The 21,038-nt window shown below is 51.0% G+C and overlaps 1 protein-coding gene and 1 pseudogene across 1 annotated transcript; one reads left to right on the top strand and one right to left on the bottom strand.

Moving 5' to 3' along the window:
• Positions 1 to 283: 283 nt before the first annotated feature.
• On the bottom strand, positions 284 to 15,779 carry Rgs14 (regulator of G protein signaling 14). The gene is made up of 15 exons (XM_015488533.2): positions 15,567 to 15,779; positions 7,650 to 7,671; positions 7,282 to 7,460; positions 6,825 to 6,917; positions 6,571 to 6,714; positions 6,007 to 6,150; positions 5,765 to 5,876; positions 5,264 to 5,376; positions 4,602 to 4,805; positions 2,170 to 2,246; positions 1,805 to 1,931; positions 1,636 to 1,717; positions 1,482 to 1,528; positions 1,287 to 1,401; positions 284 to 1,014 (listed from the first exon to the last, which is right to left on the bottom strand). Exons 1-15 carry the CDS (start codon positions 15,609 to 15,611, stop codon positions 812 to 814), a joined length of 1,707 nt encoding a protein of 568 aa, XP_015344019.1. The 5' UTR covers positions 15,612 to 15,779; the 3' UTR covers positions 284 to 811.
• LOC107144722 lies at positions 9,878 to 10,623 on the top strand (annotated as a pseudogene).
• Positions 15,780 to 21,038: the final 5,259 nt, after the last annotated feature.

Here is a 21,038-nt window from a genome sequence, read left to right as displayed (position 1 = left end):
TCCACAGAGACCATGGAACAGCTGGATGATGGTCGAATCACAGCTGTGGAGGAAGGGATCTCTCTTTTATTTCTCTCTCTCTCACACACACATGCACCCCCACCCCCATATTATTTGCAGTCAGGAAGAGAGATGCTGAAAACAGGAAGTCAGGAGGTACATCCTGAGTCCCCAAGAACTTCCTGGCACTGACCTTGGTAACAGAGGCATTGTGGTTTGTTGGGGGTGGTGGTGGGGTGTGTGTGCATAAGGCAGACTGGCACACAAGGAACACACCTTATGATAGAATAATAATAATTATTATTATTATAACAATATCATACATCCAGGACAAACCCAGCTGCCCCAAGCCAACTGCAAAATCCATATGTACAGTAGAGTCTATGCAGGTGGAGGAAGGGGCTGCACACCTGCACCCGCAGGCCTCACTTATACCAACTCCTTAAGAAGGGGCCAGCCCCTCCTTTTTCCCACTGCTGCTGAAACTTGGCACAGGCTGGGGAGGCTGGCACTGCCAACGCCGTCCCTCTGTGTTGGGCACAACCACACCAAGGGGCCATACCCACCTTCCCCCCAGTGACCTGGCTGCAAAAGATGGTTGAATGAGCCTGTGAGAGACCAGGTAAAGGCAGCTGTGGGTATGGCTCCTCTGAGTCTCCTTTCTACCCACTCCTGGCTCTTCTTGCTTGGGCCTGCCCATAGCAGGAAGAGGCCAGGGACACCCATGGCACAGACAGGGCATGCAAAGCGGACTCATAACATGCTTGGCCCGCCAGGCGCCATGCAGCCAGCCTGGACTCTTACACAGGTGTCAGAGGGCTGGGTGGACAGTAGAGTCTGAGGGCCCCTCCTTGGGCTGGACAGATGATTCAATTTGTGGTGGGGCCTTCTGGGAGCTGGGCCCTTGAACAGGCAGCTGCAGAAATTCTGGAAGCACTAGGTCCTCTTTTCGAAGAAGGCCCCTCTGGTCATGGGCCCCGCTGCTCTGCACCCGGTTCAGCAGCTCCACCAGGCCTGGGAGCAGCCACAGTCAGCAGGCCCTCTTTCACAGAGCTGCTTATGTGAACCCACCTCAGTCCTGCTGTCTCACTGTGGCCACAGTCTCCCTAACCAGCATCAATGGCCCTACTGGTCCCAACTCCCAGGCCCCCAGCCCTCCTGCTTCAACCTCAGTGGTACTCAGTCCCCTGTCTTAGCTCAGTCTTCTCTGATGCCACCCTCAATAGTCCCTAGCCCTACTTCTCTAGTCCCTCTGGTCTCCAGTTTCCACCATCCCCCCAAAGTACCTTCAATATCACAAGTTTGCCGTTTCCCAGTGGAACTACTAGGTGCCTCTGCCAGTGAACTGGGGGACGTTGGAGAGGGATGAGAAGCCTTTTCCTGGGCTCTAGGAGGACATCCCTACAAAAATGTGAGGTCAGAGCCACAACTTAGAGACAAAAAGTAGCAGATGGAAGATGGCACCCTGGGTGTTTGCTCACCTGGCTGTGGCAGGGGGATGTGTTTCGGGTTTCACGGATCTTTCCACCTGTGACAATGAGAGCCACTGTTGGAGTTTGCATCTCTACTAGACCCTCTTCCTTCTAGGCGGGAGTCATACCAGTTGATCAAGCTCCAGAGCCTTGGTCCCCTTACCTGGAGGAGCATCCAAAACCAGTCTCTGGGCCGCCACTGAGCTCACTAGCTTCCCCAGATCCAGCGGCTGCTTCTCTCCTGCCTGTGGGGAGAGGTCAGCAGCTCCAGGGACAGGAAACTCGCTCCCCACAGTACTGCCCCCGCCCGGGTCACAGGCCCCACTGCTCACCCGGTGCAGTTCCACCTGTTCTAGGCTTAGGCCGTGCTTAGCCAGGATGGGGTGCAGCGCCTCCTCCAGCCGCTTGGTGGGCTTGGCCGAGATTCGCACCACACGCTCTAGTGATGCCAGCTCAAGCCTGCACAGGACCCTTGGCTGCAGAGGGCCGGGCAGCCAACCCCTCTCTCCCACAGCCCTCCCACAACTGGCCTCTTTGAATGGTCAGGGCAAAACTGGCTTGGGGTGGGGCTTTAGACAGGGGCGTGGCTTCTATCACAAGGGGCGGAGCCCAAGAGAAGACAGGGAGACCAATAGACCAGAACCAGGCTTGAAAGGATGTTAGGACCAGAGACCTGGCCTGGGGGCTGGACACTCACTCGAAAGTGATCCTGTTCTCCAGCCGCACTTCCTGGTCCGCCAGCACAGTGCAATCCTGATCCAGGACGAGGGCCTTCTGCAGATGCCAGGCAGGTTCTAAGGGTCCCTCCCCCAACCCTGAGCCATCCCCGGGGGTCTTGGGGAACCATCTTTATTTCCTCCTCTGACCTCACTGTGGCTCCCGAACGATAAGAGAGAAGGGCCCATAGATAACAGAACTATACGGAGGCAGATGGAGTAACTTGGACAGGCTGGAGCTGGAGCCTGATAAGGTCAAGGCCAAGGAGAAGAGTGGCAAGTATTCTGGAGGATGCTCAGAAAGGTTATGGGAAACAGGGATGCTGTGGACATTAAATAATAACCGAGATGCTTTGGTAAGAGGCAGACAGGTCCTGGATCACTAGTCTGCCCTTGCTAGGGCAGGACAGGATCTGCCCCTTGGACAGCTGCCCCCTTGTCATGAAAAAGTCAACCAGAACAGCAGGATACCTTTCATCCGTCACCACACACCTTTGGTCAGCTTTGTCCCCTTTTAAACACTTGTTTGCTTGTCTCCATTCCCTCCTTACTAAGGGTACTTCTTGGGCTGGGGATAAAGCTCAGTAGTAGAGTGGTAGCCTAGCATGTGTGGGGCCCTGGGTTTAATCCCTAGTATCACAAAACAAAAATACTAAGGATGGTTCTTGCCTCCTCACAAACAAACAAACAAAAACCCCCTATCTCCCAAAACTGCTATGAGACCAAAGATGTAAAGCATCTGGCACAGTGCCCAGCACACAGTAGGTACATAAATAGTAACTCTAGTGATTACCACACCCAGAGGCCTCACTGCCTATGCCAGCCCAGGGGTGGGGAGTGTGGGAGGGAGGGGGACAGCCTCTCCCAGACAGTAGGCCTGTGCTGTGTGGCAGGGACAGGTGGAGTGTGGGTGGTAGAGTTATATTTAGCCAGCATGAAAACCCATCTGGGCTACTGGCAGCTGCTCTGGTGGCCTGAGAGAGTGGGCAGAGTGCCTCCTACTGTTGCCCTCAGAGCCCTGCACTCCAGGTCCCTGAACTTGTCCTGCAAGTACCGACCTCCAGACCTTTACTTAAGCTCTTTCATCTGCCTGGAAGGTCGTCCCTCACAGCTGTCAGGCAAACTCTTCCCTATCCTCATCAATTGCTGCCTCTCCCATGAAGCCTCCCAGACCCTGGCCAGAAATACCTACTTGCCCCCAAGAGACTCCCTCTGGAGGTTTGATTCCTCCTAGTCATCTCTGACCTGGCTCACCTCCCGCCTGTGAGCCTGGAGGGCAGAACCTGGGTTTGGGTCCCTCAGCTCCTCTACCTTACCAGGGCTTTGGGACTTGGCTACTAGGTAAATGAAATCTTGATTGTCCCCTGGAATGCAGCATTGTTCCTTCTCCTCCCTCACTGGATGGAAAGCCCTCCCTGCATGAGTTTTACAATTGTTAGAACCAAAAGCGATTTCTCCAAACTTCGTGGCCAATGTCTGAATTGAGACCCTACATAGCCTCCTGTTTCATTATTGACATATGCCACAGTAAACTTTTTTTGTTTTGTTTTTGGTTCCAGGCAGGGGTTGGACCCCCTGGCATTTGACCACTGAACCACATCCGAAGCGCTTTATTGTAATTTATTTAGAGACAGGGTCTCATTGAGTTGCTTAGGGCCTTACTTTTGCTGAGGCTGGCTTTGAACTTGAGATCCTCCTGCCTTAGCTTCCGGAACTGCTGGGATTACAGGAATGTACTACCAAGCCAAACCTGGGTGGTTTTGTTTAAAGCAAATTTTTCCCGAGGCTCCTCTTTAAAGCTTAATGCTAGTTTGCACTTAAAGGAAAGTTGTTCAGGGCTGGGGTTGTGGCTCAGCGGTAGAGTGCGTGCCTAGCACGTGTGAGGCCCTGGGTTTGATCCTCAGCACCACATAAAAATGAATAAGTAAAATAAAGGTATTGTGTCCAACCATAACTAAAAAATCAATATTCAAAAAAGAAGGAAAGTTGTTCAGAGGTTAGGTGCAATTGGATGCCCCGAGTGGCAGAGGAGGTGAGGCTTCTCCCCAACTGGCAATTTCAGAGGTGGGCCTGTGTGAATGACAGTCTGAATGGTGGGAGTCAAGCCAGGGGATCTCAGATCTAGCAGTGATTTCTCCGGGCTTTACCTCCCTGACCCATCACAGTAGGTTGATGGATAGAGCTGGAACCAGGATGGCATGGAGGGAGATAGGCTTTTTGTGGAACATGGGTGGATGTTCAAGTTTAAGTGAAATATTGGTACTGGGGTCAATTTGGAGTTGGCATGGGATAGGTAGGGTTATGGTACAGGATGGAGTTAGAAAGGGGGTGGTGATAAGGAATGGGGTTAGAATTAGGGTTTGGTTTAGTGAATTGGGAATTGAGTTGGGGTCAGGCCAGATCAGGTTCGCACCTGCTCGTTGCCCACCAGGTAGACCTTGATGTCAGGTAGAGAGAGGCCTCGTTTCTCACAGATGCCTGCCAGCATGTCGCGGATAGTGAGGCCAGGTCGGGCCAAGGCCAAGGATGCTGTGCCATCAGGCAGGTACACACAGCAGTACTTCCCTGGCCGGCTTTCACTGTCTCCCTCGGTGCTCCCAAGGCTCTTCCGGTGGCTCTGATTGTGGGCAGGAGTTGGGGAAAGTTGTTTGTACACATGCAAGTTATGCAGACACAGAGACAGGTAAGCTCACCGGGGCATACACACAAGCCAGGACACACCTGGAGGCAGCTAAGAGGCATCCTCCTAAAGGAACAGAGGTATGCACACCCAAGCTTGTGGGCACTCAAAGACAGGTACACCCATTAACACAATATATGCTGTGTTCACCTGGGCACCCACACATGCACACACATCTGCCAGCTGAGGATATGCACCCATGACAAGAATGGGGACCATGAAGACCTCTCCCGTGAGGACAGGGAGAAATGAAGGAGTAGGAGGGGTTAGCTATGCAGGGCAAGTCAGGAATGGAAGTGGGAACATTAACTGGGAACGACAGGAATCACATAAAGGACCTCTGCATAATGGTTCTAATCTGTACCGCACCCCACTTCCCCCGGCAGTCAACTTACCTCAGATTTGCTGCTGACGAAGGCAAGGAAGCCGAGGTCCAGACTGGCAGAGGAATTGAGGGAGCCCTGAGACTCTCGGCGTAAGGCTGAGTTTGCGACCCCTCCAGATAGCTCTAGGGGAATTGGAGCAATAAGCTGGAATAGCCCCTTCCCTTCATCCATTCCTCTGCTGAAGCCGCTTCCCCACTTGAGGACCTTGTTTGGAGCTATCTTGCAGGGGCCCAATGTAGTGTGGGTCGCTGGAAGTATTGCTACTATGAAGGTCTTCCTAACTTCTGGGGATTAGTAGGGGAACAAACCATCCGGGGAATGAGGTGGTCTCAGGGACCTGTATCTCTCTTCTTTTTTCTTTTCTTTTCTTTCTTTCTTTTTTCAAATTGTTGTTTTGTTTCTTTGTTTCTGACTTACTGATTGTTAGTGGGCCAAGAAGGAGGAAGAGGACATTCCCAAAACTTGCCCAAACTCCCCCACCCCTTCTCTAGGGCCCGCTCCTGCTCTCACCTTTACGGAAAGACTTGCGGAGCGGGCGGCCACCAGGACCCTCAGCTAGTGGCAGGTGCCCCAGCTCCTCCACGCCCAAAGGCAGCGACTTCCCAGGTTTCAATTTCGGCTTCTGCGGGTACAGGGAAGGCCCCAGAGCGCATCCAATTCACGGGCGCACACGCGCAGACCTGCACTCAGCGGTGTTCCCTCTTGAAGAGAGTCCGCTGGGAACCCAGCCTCCCACCGCCCCTCATCCTCACCTTCCTCGTGGTGTCAGGGCTGCCGGGGTGCGAGGAGCCAGGTTCCCGCAGGGGGCGCCCCTCCGCCTCGGCCAGGAGGCACTCGCGGTACAGCGGAGATTTGACAAAGCGGGCGTAGCTGTCGAACTTCATCAAGTTGAAGATCTACCAGACAAACGTGCCGAAAGTAGGCAGGGGGCTGGGTAGGTGGGTCTCCACGCCCCTCCTGGTCCCAGGTTCCGCTCTCAGGCAGGCTCCGCCCCCAACCGAGGAACAGAGGTATGCACATCCAAGCTTCTGGGCACTCAGACAGGTACACCCATTAACTCTTCCCAGCTTCTCAGTTCCAGATGTCCACCTCCAGGGTCTGCCCCCCCACCCCCCAACTCAGGTAGGCTCCGCCCTCAGCCTGTCCTTCGGTACCTCTCGCAGACCCCTGCTTTTGGCTCTGGCTCCGCATCCGAGTTTGACCCCTCCACACCGCGGCTTAGGCTCCTCCCCTGCATCTGACCTCGCCCCTCCCCATTTGTCTCCTTCCAAGGCCACGCCCTCTCAGCGCAGGCCGCGCCCCTTGACACCGCTCACCTGAAGCTGCTGTGCCCGAAACATATCCGGCCGGGGTTGGGCCAGCACCTCCTCGCCGAGCCAGGCCTGCCGGTCGATATTCACGGGACTCAATGCCTGGCTGGATAGAAACTCCTGGTAGATGTTGCGGGCTTCCTGGGCTAGCTGGGGGAGGAGGACAGGGGAAGAAGTTCAGGGGACATGGCCCAGATCCGGGACATGGCCCAGATCCGGGCCCCACCCCTCTGACCCAGCTCCCTTTTCCCCCAGCCCACCTGCTGGGTGTCGCTGGCTGGGATCTGCTGGAAGCGCTCGCAGGCCTTCCAGAAAGTCACGTTCTCCGCGCTGAACTCCTTCTTCAGGAACTCCTGGGAGGAGGAGAAAGGGGGAGGCAGTCAGGCACAGACTGGGAGATGTGTTCAAAGTGAGTAGGACAGACACAGGGCCAAGAGACCAGCCAGACAGAGAGGGCCAGACAGACAGATGGCTGCAGATCCGGAGGCACACAGAGAAAATAAGAAGCAGAGATGAAAACAGATAGAAGGAAGAAGAATTCCCAGCTGGGAGAGAGGGAGGGTGCCAAAGAAAGGCTAGATGGTGGAGAGGAGAGAGAGGAGCCGCACTCTAATCAACCTGAAGTTCCATCCATGCCCTCTCCCACGATTCCTGCCCCTCCTCCTGCAGAAGCATCTGCCATCTGCCCTTCCCATCTCACCCCATCCCAGAACTTACTGTGAAGTAAGCCAGGCCCAGTGGGTCTTGCAGCAGCCGCTCGAAGGATAGGGCCCAGCTGGCCACAGGCTGTTCCTCAGTGGGGAAGGGGCTGCTGGGGCCACTGGGGAGGCTGTGGATGCTGAGGGAGCTGCCTCTGCCCTCACCCTGTCCCTGGGACCCCGCTGTGCTGCTCAGCTCTGCAGGGGTATGGACAAGTTGGGGTAAGGCAGGCTTCCTTCCCTGGTCCCAGGCCCCACCCCACCTCCAGGTAGGCATCTACTCAAGAGATACCTTCTTGGAAAAATCTCAAGTGGCAGAGTATCCCCACTCACTTCCACCTCCCTCCCCTCTGCCCCCTAGCCAGGTCTCCACAGTCTGTCACTTACCTCCATCTGAGACAGCCAGAACCTAGAAGAGACCCAAGGTAGAAAATCAGAGCAGAGCCCAATGAGGAATTCCAAGGGACAGTTCCGACCTCCTGGGAGCTAGAACTGCGTTTTCCACTACCTGGAGAGCCGTGCTGGGTGTCTCCAGCCAGTCACTGCTTGGTCAGGGTTTTGCTCAGTCAGCCCAGGTTTATTTTCCATCATGCGCCAAACACTGTATGCTGGGACTTATGCCAGTTAACTTTTGGTGGCCCCTGTTTCTCTCTTCTCCCAGCCCTTGATGGATGAGCCCAAGTGGGCATAGCAACTTTAATCCTGTCTCTGCCACTTACTAGCTGTGTGACTTTGGGTGAATCAATTCACTTGTTGGCCTCTATCTGTAAATAAGGGATGATGCTAAGAATAGTAACTTCCTTCCTGGGGCTGTTGTGAGCATCTGAATCAGTTTAATATATTTATGGCATATAGAACCACTAGTGGCAAGCACATGGTAAAGGCTTTATCAATACTTGCTGTTGTCTTGGAGGAAGGAGAGGTCTCTCTGTCAATGATCTGTTATTACAACTGTTTCCTCTTGAGGTGCAGGGCCTACCACAGGTCCCATCCCACCTTGGGCAAGGCATGGGGTGCTATTTTTATAGATTAGAACATTGGATCTTAAATTTTAGCATAGAATGTCCAGGAGGGACTCACTGTCAGAAGTTCAGTAGATCCAGGGTGGGGGCCTGAGGCTCTCCATTTCTAATTAGCTCCCGGATAATACTAATGCCACTAGGTCACACTATGGCTAGCACTGCTGCACAGGCCAACTCCACCATCCCCCACAACACACATGAACTGACATCTCTGGGAATCCTAATCATTAGTGAAACAGAAAAATCTTCCTCTCAAAACTGTTAAGTTTCTTTTTAAAAAAATATTTATTTATTTATTTTTAGGTGTAGATGGACACAACACAATGCCTTTTATTTTTATGCGGTGCTGAGGATCGAACCCGGGTCCCGCCCGTGCTAGGCGAGCGCTCTACTGCTTAGCCACAATCGCAGCCCCACTGTTGAGTTTCTTTAGGTTCCTTTCCTACCTTCCTATCAGCTCCCTGGATTCCTCATGATCTCCTATCCATATAGGGTGGCCTCTACCCTTCTCTAGCTCTGTCCTGGCTCTTTGGCCACCCCACCCTTCTCCCAGATCTCCAGCTCCAACCATATGTAGCTAACTTCCTGCTAACATTTCTACCAAGTGAGCCATTCAAACTCAGCCAATCCCAAATGGAAGCCCCCCTGCTTCCACCAAAACAAAGTACTGAATTAGCTTTCCTACATTCCCTGTCTTTCTTCCCATCGCCTGAGTCATCCCTAATTCCTCCCTCCCTCTCACCTCCTACATTTTTATTAGGACCTGTCACAAGAGCTTCCATCACCTATTTCTTCTTTCCATTCCCATTGGAAACAGGCCTGGGGACATTTCCCCCAGGAAGTCTCCCCTGCCCTGTTTCCTTTATTCCTGGCTTCCACCACAGTAACACCCAGGTCACCGAGTAGCCATCTGTAAGCCAAATCTTATTATTATACTGTTCCCAGAACTTTCTTTCTAAGTTTAAAGGATTTTCTCACACTTAAAAATTGAGAGATTTTATGTACAAACCCAACTTTCTGTCTTCTCTTAAGACTGTGATGTGCCAGGTGTTCCGAGTTTCTTCCCAGCACAGCAACTCTGACTGGCACTGAGCTGCCACCATCTTCCCTAGAAGGAACTCATAGCACTCAGAGGCTTTTGGGCCAGTGTGATACATCTACATTACTTTGAAAGCAATGGAAGGTAGGCATTGCCCCAGTCAGCCTGAATTCAAATGTATGCTCTGTAATCTTGTTAAAAAATAATAAATTGGGCTGGGGATGTGGCTCAAGCGGTGGTGCGCTCGCCTGGCATGCGCGGGGCACTGGGTTCGATCCTCAGCTCCACATAAAATAAAATAAAGATGTTGTGTCCACCAAAAACTGAAAAATAAATATTAAAATAATAATAATAATAATAATAATAATAATAATAATAAACCTCTCTGTGCCTTATTTTCTTCCTCTCTAAAAATGGGGTGACTTTAAAGGGTTGTTTCCATTTAATAAGTTAAATAGACATAAAGAGCTCAACAGATTATCTGGAAGGTAATAAATATTCAAAGAACATTACAATTATTGTTGATGCCTGATGCTGCCCTTTTCTAGTTTTACGACTTTGAACTCCTCCCTGAGCCCCCTCTCCCATCTGGCGCTTGGAGTAAGAAGTTGCTGGTGTCAACCAAAGATGGCTGCACTGGGAGGAATAGAGTAAAGGTTGTAGCTTAAGCCCCAGCGAGTTAGAGGAAGAACTGGAAAAGCACCTGCTGTTGGAGGAGAGCAACTGGGTTAAGATGGAAAACCATAAACCACATGATACTCCCAAGGGAAATTCAAGTTTTGATATCATAGCCAGCAAAATTGAACAACTACCAGAAGCAGAAAGGAATCTACCTGAACATGGATCTCCATATGTTGGACTTAATGCTGCTGCCTGTGGCTAATAGCAAGACAGACTTTTTTGACGCGACTTACATGGAACACAGGCCGGAATAGCGGCTGGTTTACCAATGGCAGTGCTCCCAGTTTTGGCAGGGAATGCATCTTTCAAAGGTTTTGTGATTTGAATTGTGAAACCTCTACCGTGACTCGGGGTGGGCTTGTTGGTTTGTTTTTTAGGAGGTCTGTACCCTGTTTTCTTGGCTATACCTGTAAATGGTGGCCCAGCAGCCAGGTATCAATCAGCCTTGCTACCAGAGAAAGGAAACACCTTAATTTACTGGATTAAAACTTCTAAGCTTGTCTTCAGAAAGATGTTATTTCCCATTTTACTTCAGACTATGTTTGCAGCATACCTTGATTCTAGATAAAGGCCCTTCAGTTCCTGAACTTCACCTAGAAATCCACTGATTTTAAGCAAATGTGCATACAAAAATGAAATTGTAAAGATTAAAAAGAAAGAAAGAAAGAAAGAAAGAAAGAAAGAAAGAAAGAAAGAAAGAAAGAAAGAAAGAAAGAAAGAAAGAAAGAAAAGAAGAAGTTGCTGAGCAGGAGACAAAGTTTGCACAGAGCGTGGGTCGCGCTCCTGGGCACACCACGCCCTGCAACCCTCCCCAGCCCCGCCCTCGCGTACCCTGCCTCTCCACTCCCCCAGGTGACCCGCATCATCAGAGTCATCTCCCCCAAAGAATGTCAGTGCTACCTACAGTTAGAGGAGAAAGCTCTAACTCCTGGGGACGGAAGGCAGGTGACAGCAGGGACACGTGGAAGCGCTTGCCCACCCCACTGCGAGGTCCCTTTCCAGCCTGCTTTTTGTCTTTCTGGCCGCTTCAACATCCCGCACCTGCCTTCCCTCTTCCTCCCCGGGGAGGCCGCCCTCCCCCAGTCCTCCTGGAGTCATCACCCTCCCACTCCACCGGGGCTGCCTGGTCTTGCGCTTCTCGACACCCCCAGCCTCTATCCTGCTCCCCAGCTTCTCAGCCTCTCCTTTGCGAGGGCCAGGAATCGCAGACTCGGCAAAAGGGGCAAAAGGTGCGAGTCCAGAGCAGCCCACGCTCCCTTGGGTTCGGCTCTCAGAGGTTTCATTTCTACATTAAATTCAATAGACTGTGCCCTTAAGTGGAGCTCTCCAGTCCCCGCCCCTCCCCATGGTCCCATTCTGGGACCCGGCCCACCCTGACCCACCTAAGTTTTGCAACAGGTGCCAAGGTACAGTTAAAACCCTACCTGGGCCTGACCAAGAACCCTCCAGCCTCCCTGTTTCCCTCCTCCTCACCTCCACCCTACACTTGATCAAACTTTTCTATTTTCTCCACACCCCTACCCACTCCTGCTTCCTACTTTGCTGTTTTCTCTGTCTGAGTAGCTGCTTCTCAACACGCCCCCAAATGTTCCCAGATCGGTGCCCATTGACCTCAGTCATCATTAAATACCAGTTCCTCAGAACTGACCTTCTGGCCTGGCCTTGGGCCCCTGTCCCCAGGTGGGGGTCTCTCTTCCCTGTGCATCTGGTAGCTCCTGGGGGGTGGGCCTGGTTAAGGAGAGGGAACCCATCTGAACCCTCCTCTCCAAAGGCACCCTCTTTGACAGAGTCCCAAGCAGCCCTTAGGGCTGTGGCCCAGGCATTTCCTTCATCCCACTTCATGCCAGTCACTGGAAGCCCCAGCATCCGCCTCTGCCCCCTGAAGTTCTTCATCTGGAGCCCCTTTTGCCTCACTAGTTGTTGACAGCACAGTTGGGACTGAGCAGGTATAGGGACAGAAATCTAGAGCTGGGATGGAGTAGGGACAGAGTTCAATTCCAGCTTTGCCATGGCGGGGCAAGTAACTTCTCTTGCCTAACCCTCAGTTTCCTCCTGGGTAGCAGGGGGCTTGTCATTCCCAACTTCCCCAGGCTGCTGTGAAGGTGAAATGAGGCCCTGGATGTGAAATCAACAGGTGTGTTTTGGTAAAGCTGCATCCCGTGGCAAAGTGGGGTGCAGATTCCTCCAGGCCAGTGCTTTGACCTGCACAGGCTAGCAGGCCTGGGGAAGTCTTGTTGAGCAGGGCTGGACTCCCTCACCGCTCACTGGCCTTTGCCTGCTGGAGGAGAAGTGGTGAGTGAATGGAAGAAAAGGGGAAGACAGGGTGAGGAAGGGTGTGGTGACCAGTGACACCCTTGACCACAGTTGGGCTGCAGTTTGCCATGCTTTGATCTTAGGAAGCAGGCCTCAGGGACCGGATGGCACCTGAGGGATACTAAAGTGAGGATGAGGTTCCAAATTTCCTGAGCTCCAACTGTGTGACAGGCACCCTTTGGCAGTTCACACCTGTGTTCTCACTCCATTCATGTAAGAATGTGTAAATTCATCTCTGCAGCAGGTATTGTTGCCCCCATTTTAAAGATGAGGAAACTGAGGACCAAAGAAATCAGAGGTGGGAAGAGGCAGAGCTGATATTAGATCCCAAGTTGTCTACCTCTGGAACCTGAGTTCTTTCCTACACTGCTTCCCTCTGTGAACAGGGGTGCTGGGAGGCTCAGGAGGGGTAAAGGGCCCAGTGGTTCCTCTCGAACTGTGTGTGACCTGTGAAGGGGTCAGATCTAAAAGGGAGGGTGATTTACTGACATCTTCTGTCCTAGACACCTCTACCATGGTCTCATTTCAACCTTGAGAAAATGGATGCTCTGAGAGTCTTTCCAGGGATGTCTACACACAACCCTGGTTGCCTGGTCCCTTCGTCCTAAGCCAGCCCTGTGTAGCTGACCCCCAGCATTGGCCCCTCTGTACGGCCATCCTGCACTGGAGCACTTGTCCTTAGGCTGGACACCAGGAACACAGAAAGAGATGCATGGGATTTATGAGGTAAATCTCCTTGGCAGGAGGGGAACACTAACCAGGTCCCCCTGATGTGACAGAATGTGATTACTGCCCCTCGCCAGGCTTCACCTGAAGCCTCCCCTTGGTCCATGTCCATCTACGCCTACTCTGTTTGCCCGCATGCAGGCTTCTCTCTATGCCATTTCTCCATCTGGCTTTGGGGACCGTCTTCTCTATGGCATGAAGTTAGTGGAGAAGTTCAGTTCTTCCTGCCAGGTCCCCCTCAGCCTTTCCCTACCCCTGACCTGCAGCTCGAACTCAAAGCTGAATTTTATTTCAGTATTGATTTACCCATGTCTTGGTGCCTTGCCAGACTGAGAGATGTTTGGGGCAGAACAAGGGCCCTTGGCTCCAGTCTTAAGTGCCTCGCAGAAGGGGCAGCGCACAGCAGACCCCAAGGAAGGTTGAGTGAGCAAGAGTTCCCAACTGAAGTGGCAGCTGGGGTGCATGGAGATATTCCTGGGAGGGGGCTGAGAGCCATCTCTAAGTGACAGTTTCATTGCAACTCCCTGACAAGCTGAGTGACAGAAAGACGAGGCTGAGAACTGAAGCTGCATCAGCAGGGGATGACGAAGGATGGGGGTGGCGGCAGGCAGAGGGGAGGATCAGAGCCAGGCAATGCTGAGGGGACGGGTCCAGATCTGACCCTTCTACTCGACAGTTGACCTGGGCACATTATTCATTCCTCTGAGCTTCCCTTGGGAGGTAACTTCTGGAGGAAACCAGACGCCTGGCCAACAAGTGCCTCTCCATCCCCATCCCTGCCCAGTTGCCCAGGCCTGTCCACCCCTCCCTCCCCCAGGCAAGCACAGCCTCAAAAAGCTGCCCAGTGGCCAGCCAGCAGCCAATCTGTGACCCTGGGGATTCCAAGAGCTGACAGAGGGAGTTCAGGAAGGGTGAAGGTACCCTGTGGGCAACAGCCTCTGCAAAGAGCCAGGACATTGACTGGACTGGGGACAGAGCTTGGGGACACCTCCCTATTCTGAATGACTTTTGGGTAGAGCAGCCATGCATGGCACTGGAGGGACAGAGGCTGGGTCTATCCTTGGGCCCCACGTGCTGCCCAGCAGTTCTGGGTACTGTTCCAAAACATCAATCTAGCTGCCCTTCTGAGCTGGGCCTGGGACTGCTGCTCTGTGGTTTTGTAGCCTGGACATTGGGGGAAGGTTGAGCAAAGCATCATGCCCCTGGGCTGGAAGTGCAAGGCCCCATGGTCCTTGAACTCTCACAAAGTTTGGGTGGTGGTAAAGATAGTGAAGTGCAGTTGAGCTAGCTTTGGAGGATTTTTCTGTCTCCCACCCAGCTAGCCTGGAGATAAACAAAAAAGGGATGCCGGAAGGAGAGATGGAGACAGATCTTAGAAACTGGAGGCAGGGGTGGAGTTTGGGAGGTGGTTCAGCTTCTTGATGAGGCAGGAGAGCCTTGAAGAGGGGCAAAAAATATAGGGAGCATTGGACTGACATTTGCCCTGCTCTTGCAATGGATCAAGGACCTCATGTTCATCATTCTACTTAGTCATATCAACAAGACTGTGATACATTTCAGGCTCCTCATTTTACAGATAAGGAAACTGAGGGTCAGAGAGGACCTCTGCCAGTAAGGGGCAACAGAGCTAAAACTGAAACCCAGGTCATTCCAGATCTACTGAATTTGTCCTGTGGTACTAAACTAGGGTCCAGTTTGGGGGTGCTGCACACTATCTGGCCTTCCTGGAGTTGTTGGGGGTAGGACTCTTTTAAGTGAGCCAGAATCAGGGGAGAAAAGGAGGTTCAAAGCAGCCTGCCCCCTCTGCTGAATGAATGAAAAGAGCCAGAACCTTTGAAGGCAATTCTGATGGGGTGAGCAGCTTGATAGAGGGTATAACGGATGGGGCAGCTGCAGCCAGAGGTATCCTAATCCTCAGCTACCTCCACCCTTCCTGAAAGCCCCAGAACAGGACAGGCAGAAGCTTTCCATCCTGGCCTGACCTTGCAGACCCATCCGAAGCTGCCCAAAGAAAATTAGTTTGGGAAGAAAGCTTTCAGAGCAGGGGAAGTTAGACAGCAGTGATCCAGTAGGGGCTGCCTCTAACCTGACCTTGGGTACCTGGGCATGGAGTGAGGAGGGGAGGGCAGGGACTGAGTGAGAAGTGGGGGGCCACGGTAGAGATGGGCAGTGGCCAGGGGCATATCAGGTCTCCCTGCTAGCCTGGGGTTCAAGCTGCTCCAGGTGGGGCCAGCACCAGTAGCAGGTAAGGGAGCAGCATGCTGACCTGCGTGCTGGACCAGAAGCCTTTGCCCACCCTGCCCTGGTCTCACCCTCAGGGTTACACCAGTCTCCTAGCAGGGCCATCTAGAAGGGTCCCGGAGCAAGGGCACCAGGTCCACTGCCTGCAACTGTTTGTCCCAGCTTCGCCCACCTGCTGGTAGCCCATGGGCTCTTACTTGGCCCTGTTGGGTGTGCCTCCTGGGCTCCACCCTGGGTGTGCCCACCCCCTCCTTGTGCCCCTGGCCCATAGCCAGCACTCACCATGCGCCCGTTGGGGACGCCCAGGTGCTTGGGCTTCCCTGGCATGCCGCTGCTGATCACAGGTCCCTGCTGCGGGGGCCGCCCACCATGGGGACTGTGGGCAGCACCGGCCAGAGCTTGCACAGTGGCAGGCAGGCGTCAGAGAGAGCCCGGCTCTGTTCCTCCGGGCCCTCACATCCTGAAACACCAGCTCACTACCTCTTTTTTCTGCCACAGGAAGTGTCTCTATAGAAACCAAACCACAGAGAGAAGCAAGGTCTAAGAGAGCGAACGCCTCTTCCTACACACACACACACACACACACACACACACACGTTCATGCACACACACACACGTCGCCAACACACTCTTGGCAGCACCCTTCGCAGGCACCAATACACAGCAGAGGCCTCCCAGTCCGGAACCCAAGGAGGAGCCCCACCTGGTCTGGCTCAGCCCTGGGAGCTCCAAGATTCTGTGTGAGCACACAGAGTGCATGGTCACACATTTGGCACCTGTGTACCTGGGAGGGGTTCCTGTGGACATGCTTACATGTGCCCTGGGTCCTGCATATCCACGTGTGTACTTTGCTCAGCACACCCGTGTATCATACCTACTGTGTGCCAGCAGTGTGCATGCACAGTATCTCTGCCCCACTATGTGCACATGCAAATTTACCACCCCTCATCCCAGACACCTACAGGCTGTCATCTCATGCATGGGCCCAGTTGTGCAGACAGTAGATATCTTGTGTTCATGGTCATGCACACACAGACCACACAGGTGTACATATTATAAACACTTGGGCTTTCCCTCATAAATGGCACCTGGGTGTTCAGTCATAGGCACTCACTGTTCCTTGGACAGGCACATGGGACAGGCATACCTGTATATAGGCCCATATATAGCCAGTGACATATGTAACCAGGTATGTGCATCTCACCTACCTGGGTAAGAGAACAGATCAGGTACATCTATGTTGAAGGCCATGTGCATACATTTTTCATTTGCATAGAAATGAAATGGAGCAGGGAATATTGCCTTGTCTCTATAAAAGAAATATCCCAAACCAGAGTGGTCTTGGTTGTAGGACTGTCTCAGCTCAGGTTTCTGTAAGAAAAATACCATGGGCTGTGTGACTTAAACAACAAACACTCATTTCTCACAATGCTGGAGGTTAGGATAGTCAAGATGCTGGCATATCTGGTGTCTGATGAAGTCCCCTTTCCTGGTTTGCAGATGGCCGTCTTTTTGTTATGTCCTCAAGTGAAAGAACAGAGAAGAGGAAGCACGTTCTCTGCTGTCTCTTTTTACAGGGGTGCTAATGCCATCATAAGGGATTCCTACTCACAGCGTAGTTACCTCCCAAGCCCTCATCTCCAACATCTCCAAATACCACTGCCCTGGAGGTTATTGTTTCAACATATGAATGTTTGGGGAGACACAAACATTCAGTTCACAGCAAGTACTGGTGGCTGAAGGTGACCCCTACCCTCAGCCCTGAACCAGCCCCAGATGGATTCAGGTGCTTTAACCAGAGTCCTCAGTTTGCCTCCTACTTACACATGCATGTCCCCATTACTTGGACTTATATTTTACTCTAAGTGTGAGCTAACTTAGAGACCTCAAGTCACTCACCACTCTGGTTTGGGATATTTCTTTTATAGAGACAAGGCAATATTCCCTGCTCCATAATCTATCTCTGCCCCCCTGTCCCCTTCTAGGGCTGTCACCTGAACTCTGCAGTGGCAGAAACTTGAGTCACTTCTCACTACACATTCATGTCCTGTTCCTCCCTGGCTAATCTCAACTTCTCAGGACCCCTTATAGGTACTTCTGACCATGTGACCAATTCTCATCAATTAAGGGAATGGAATGACATGTGCCATTTCTGGGCCAGGCTTTGAAGAAGTAGGTGTGTGCCCTCCATATTCTTTCTTTTTTAACTGGCTGTATATAGACAATGAGGCTCTAGGGGATTGGGGATTCATAGAAGGAAGAAATGATGTCTGTGCAAGGATGCCATCCATCGACCTGGAATATCAGTTCTGGACAGCCATGACAGCTCTCCAGAAACAAACTTCCTTGAGCCATTGTACACATTAGGGTATGTTTGTTATAGCAACTAGCGTGACCCTAGTTAATACATTTGATTCTCTCCAAACATCTTGCTTCAGTTCATCCAGACAGAGGGATTCAGTCAGACTTGGTTTGTGTAGGGGGTGGGGATGGGGTTGCTTTCAGACATAGGTCATTGTCAATGGCGTTTTTTTTTTTTTAAAGATGAGTTTATTTACTCATTCATTCATTTACTCATTCATGTAGTACTGGGGACAGAAACAGGGCCTCATGCATGCTAGGCAAGTGCTCTATAACTGAGCCACAACCTCAGCTCAATGGTGGTCTTCTCAAAGGTGGTACCTATGAGGGAGTTTAGGATGTATGCCATAAATGAAGCCTGCCTATTTGCTGTGCTATAGATCCAAGCCTAAGCTCATAGGGTGTTTTATAGTTTATAGTGTCTTTTGACAGAACTTCAATTGATCCTCACAACCATTTTGTGAGTAGTATTCATTATTCCTATTTTTTTTTTAATTTTTTAATATTTATTTTCTAGTTTTCGGCGGACACAACATCTTTGTTTGTATGTGGTGCTGAGGATCGAACCCGGGCCGCACGCATGCCAGGCGAGCGCGCTACTGCTTGAGCCACATCCCCAGCCCATCATTATTCCTATTTTATAGATCAGGAAACTGAGGCTCAGAGAGAAGTGAGTTGTCCAAGACTGTATATATCATGTTAGAGACTTGCTAAATGGCAAATGCACCCTGGGTGCTGGGACCTGGGCTTGAACCTCCACCAGCCCATGAGCAAACAGTTCATCTTCCTCCTGTCAAAGGCCCAGTCACAAGGACTTCCAATTAAGTTTGTCCATTCCTGCTGCTGCTGAAATGCCTCTCCCCAACCCTCCAACAGGGATGCCAGTTCTAACTCTTCCCACAGGGGCCCCAGCTAACCCTGGGATTTCTTATCTCTTAGCCCTCATCTAGTCTTCTCCACTCCATGGAATACTTTCACCCCACAGAACACCGACCTCAACTTCCCTCTCTCTGGTTTCCCACAGCAGAACAGTTACTAGAACCTAGTTTCTGATGGGACTTCTGATCCTTCTTCATCCTTGGCTTAGGTCTTACCCTTATTTGGTCATAATGAATTCAGTTTTCCTAACAGACTCCCCTCCAGTCTCTTCTCACTCCTGCTAGAGAAATGCACACATCAGTCACTGCTGTACTTAAAACCATCTCATTGAATTCTGAAAAATGGCTCCTTGGTGGGGAAATGAAGACCCTTTGAATTTTGGTCTCAGCCACTCCCCATCTTCAGTCAAATTCTTCCTATCTATTCCAAATTGTTGTATTCCTAATGCTTCCAGGCACCATCCTCCTTGACTTTGTATCTCAGGTTGTCTCTACTGAGAATTCCATTTCCCTCCCTGGTAAATTCCTACTCATTCTTCATGACCCAACTCCAGGTTCTAGAACAAATAATCATTCTTTCACCAACTAACCACCTCTTATGTGCATTAAACTAGATGCTGGGATTCAGTAGTGACTGTAGTTGACAAAAATCCCAGCCCTGATGGGAGTCCAGTGGAATGTACATGTCCTTGTTTGCACAGGTAAAGGTTAATCTCCAGAAGTATAGACCCATTGGGAGGGGAGGCAGAAGACTTTTGTTGTCCCTCCCTCTCTCTATTTATATGTATATATACAGATACATATATACAGCTGCCTCTGTATCTGCAGGATCCACATTCACCAATTCAATCAACTGTGGTTGGGAAATATTAGGGAAAATTTTTGAATCTGTACTGAATATATACAGACTTTTCTTGTCATTATTCTCTAAATAATGCAATGTAACAACTATTTTCATTTCATTTACATTGTATTAGGTATAAGTAACCTAAAGATGATTTAAAGAATATAAGAGAGGATGTGCATAGGTTATGTATAAATTCTATGCCATTTTCCTTTTCTTTCTTTCTTTCTTTTTTTTTGTATTGGGGATTTGGCCCAGAGGTGCTTTACCACTGAGCTACATCCCCAGCCCTTTTATTTTTGGAGCCAGAGTCTCACTAAGTTGCTTAGGACCCTGCTAAATTGCTGAAGCTGGCCTCAAACTTGTGATCTACCTGCCTCAGCCTCTCAAGTCACTGGAATTATAGGCCTCTGCTACCACACTCAGCCTCTATGCCATTTTATATAAGAGACCCAAGCATCCTCAGATTTTGGTACTGAGAGGGTTCCCTGGAGACAGCCCCCCTTAGGATACCCTGTGGTGTATATCAAGCACACCATAATAATGTATTGCTTTAATACAAAATAGTAATTTAAAATATATGACTCAGAGCTGGGCATGGGGTGCATGACTATAATCCCAGCTACTTGGGAGTTGAAGCAGAATTGAAAGTTCAAAGTTAGCCTTAATTTTTTTTTTTTTTTTTTTTTTTTTAAGGAATAGGATGTAGCTCAGTGGTAGAGTGCTCCTTGGTCTAATTCCCATTACCAGAAAAATAAAACAAATGACCTAGAAAAGAGGTCTCAGTACTAAATGCTGAATAACGTTCATTCATTTAAGAGGACAGGTTCTTAAAATAAAGGAGCGACCAACACAAACATCTCATCCTGTTTCTATAACAGGAATCATTAATGAGACAATTGATGTACATCAGTGGCCAACGGGAGGCTAGGTTGGAAGAGGGCTGCCTTTGTAGAGAGGCAGTCCCCATCAGCCCCAGTTTACAGTCCTCTTGCAGGAATGTGGGTCTAGATTTTCCAATTCTTCTTGAAAAAGTGGCAATCGGGATTTCCGATGTGAATTTAAGTACTCTGACTTAAAAGTATTGGTAATCAAATCATTTATTGAACTAGTTTCAATCTCTTATCCACAGCCATCTTTGCCAAACTTTTCATGGATGCTTCTTCCAAGACAGGGCACCGTCATGGTTTGGATTCAGACAGGTTCCGACCATCACTAGGGTCCCAGGCCAAGACCTGGGTCTGCTCCTCCTGCTTCAACCCGACTGGACCTGCGGAGTTGGGGGCAGTGGAGGCCCTCAAATAGCGGGGAATTTTACGTCCCCCAACGCCTGGAACTAGCTGGGGCGGAGGCTACTCAGTGAGTCAAAGTCATCAAGCCTGCTACTTCAATTTAGAGCTCACCGCCCCCACCTCAAATTGGTAAAGATCTTTTTAGAGACCAGACCAGAGGCCAGAGGAGAAGGGCGTTGTAGTCCTGCGCATCCAGTCTGCGCAAGCAGCCGATAAAAACTACAAGCTCCGTGGTGCTCTGCTCGGAGGACAGCGCTCGCATTCCCCGCGGCTCAAACCATTGCTCTGCTCATTGGCTTACAAACCTAACGTGCTGCTCTGTGATTGGCTGAAACTCTGTGGCGCCTAAGAATCCATTGCTGAGCCCGGCTGGCAGGTG

Source organism: Marmota marmota, unplaced genomic scaffold, assembly GCF_001458135.2.
Source record: "Marmota marmota marmota unplaced genomic scaffold, marMar, whole genome shotgun sequence".
NCBI classification, from domain to species: Eukaryota; Metazoa; Chordata; class Mammalia; order Rodentia; family Sciuridae; genus Marmota; species Marmota marmota.
Note: the sequence above shows the minus strand (reverse complement) of the source record. Positions and strands in the feature narration are given on the sequence as shown.

Bases quoted from the DNA above. Each gene is read 5' to 3' on its own strand.
- Rgs14 (XM_015488533.2), bottom strand. From the start codon at position 15,611: ATGCCAGGGAAGCCCAAGCACCTGGGCGTCCCCAACGGGCGCATG. The intron at 7,461-7,649 runs GTAAGTGACAGA...ATACCCCTGCAG, and splicing joins TCTGGCTGTCTCAGATGGAG to AGCTGAGCAGCACAGCGGGG. The intron at 1,529-1,635 runs GTAAGGGGACCA...TCATTGTCACAG, and splicing joins GGTTTTGGATGCTCCTCCAG to GTGGAAAGATCCGTGAAACC.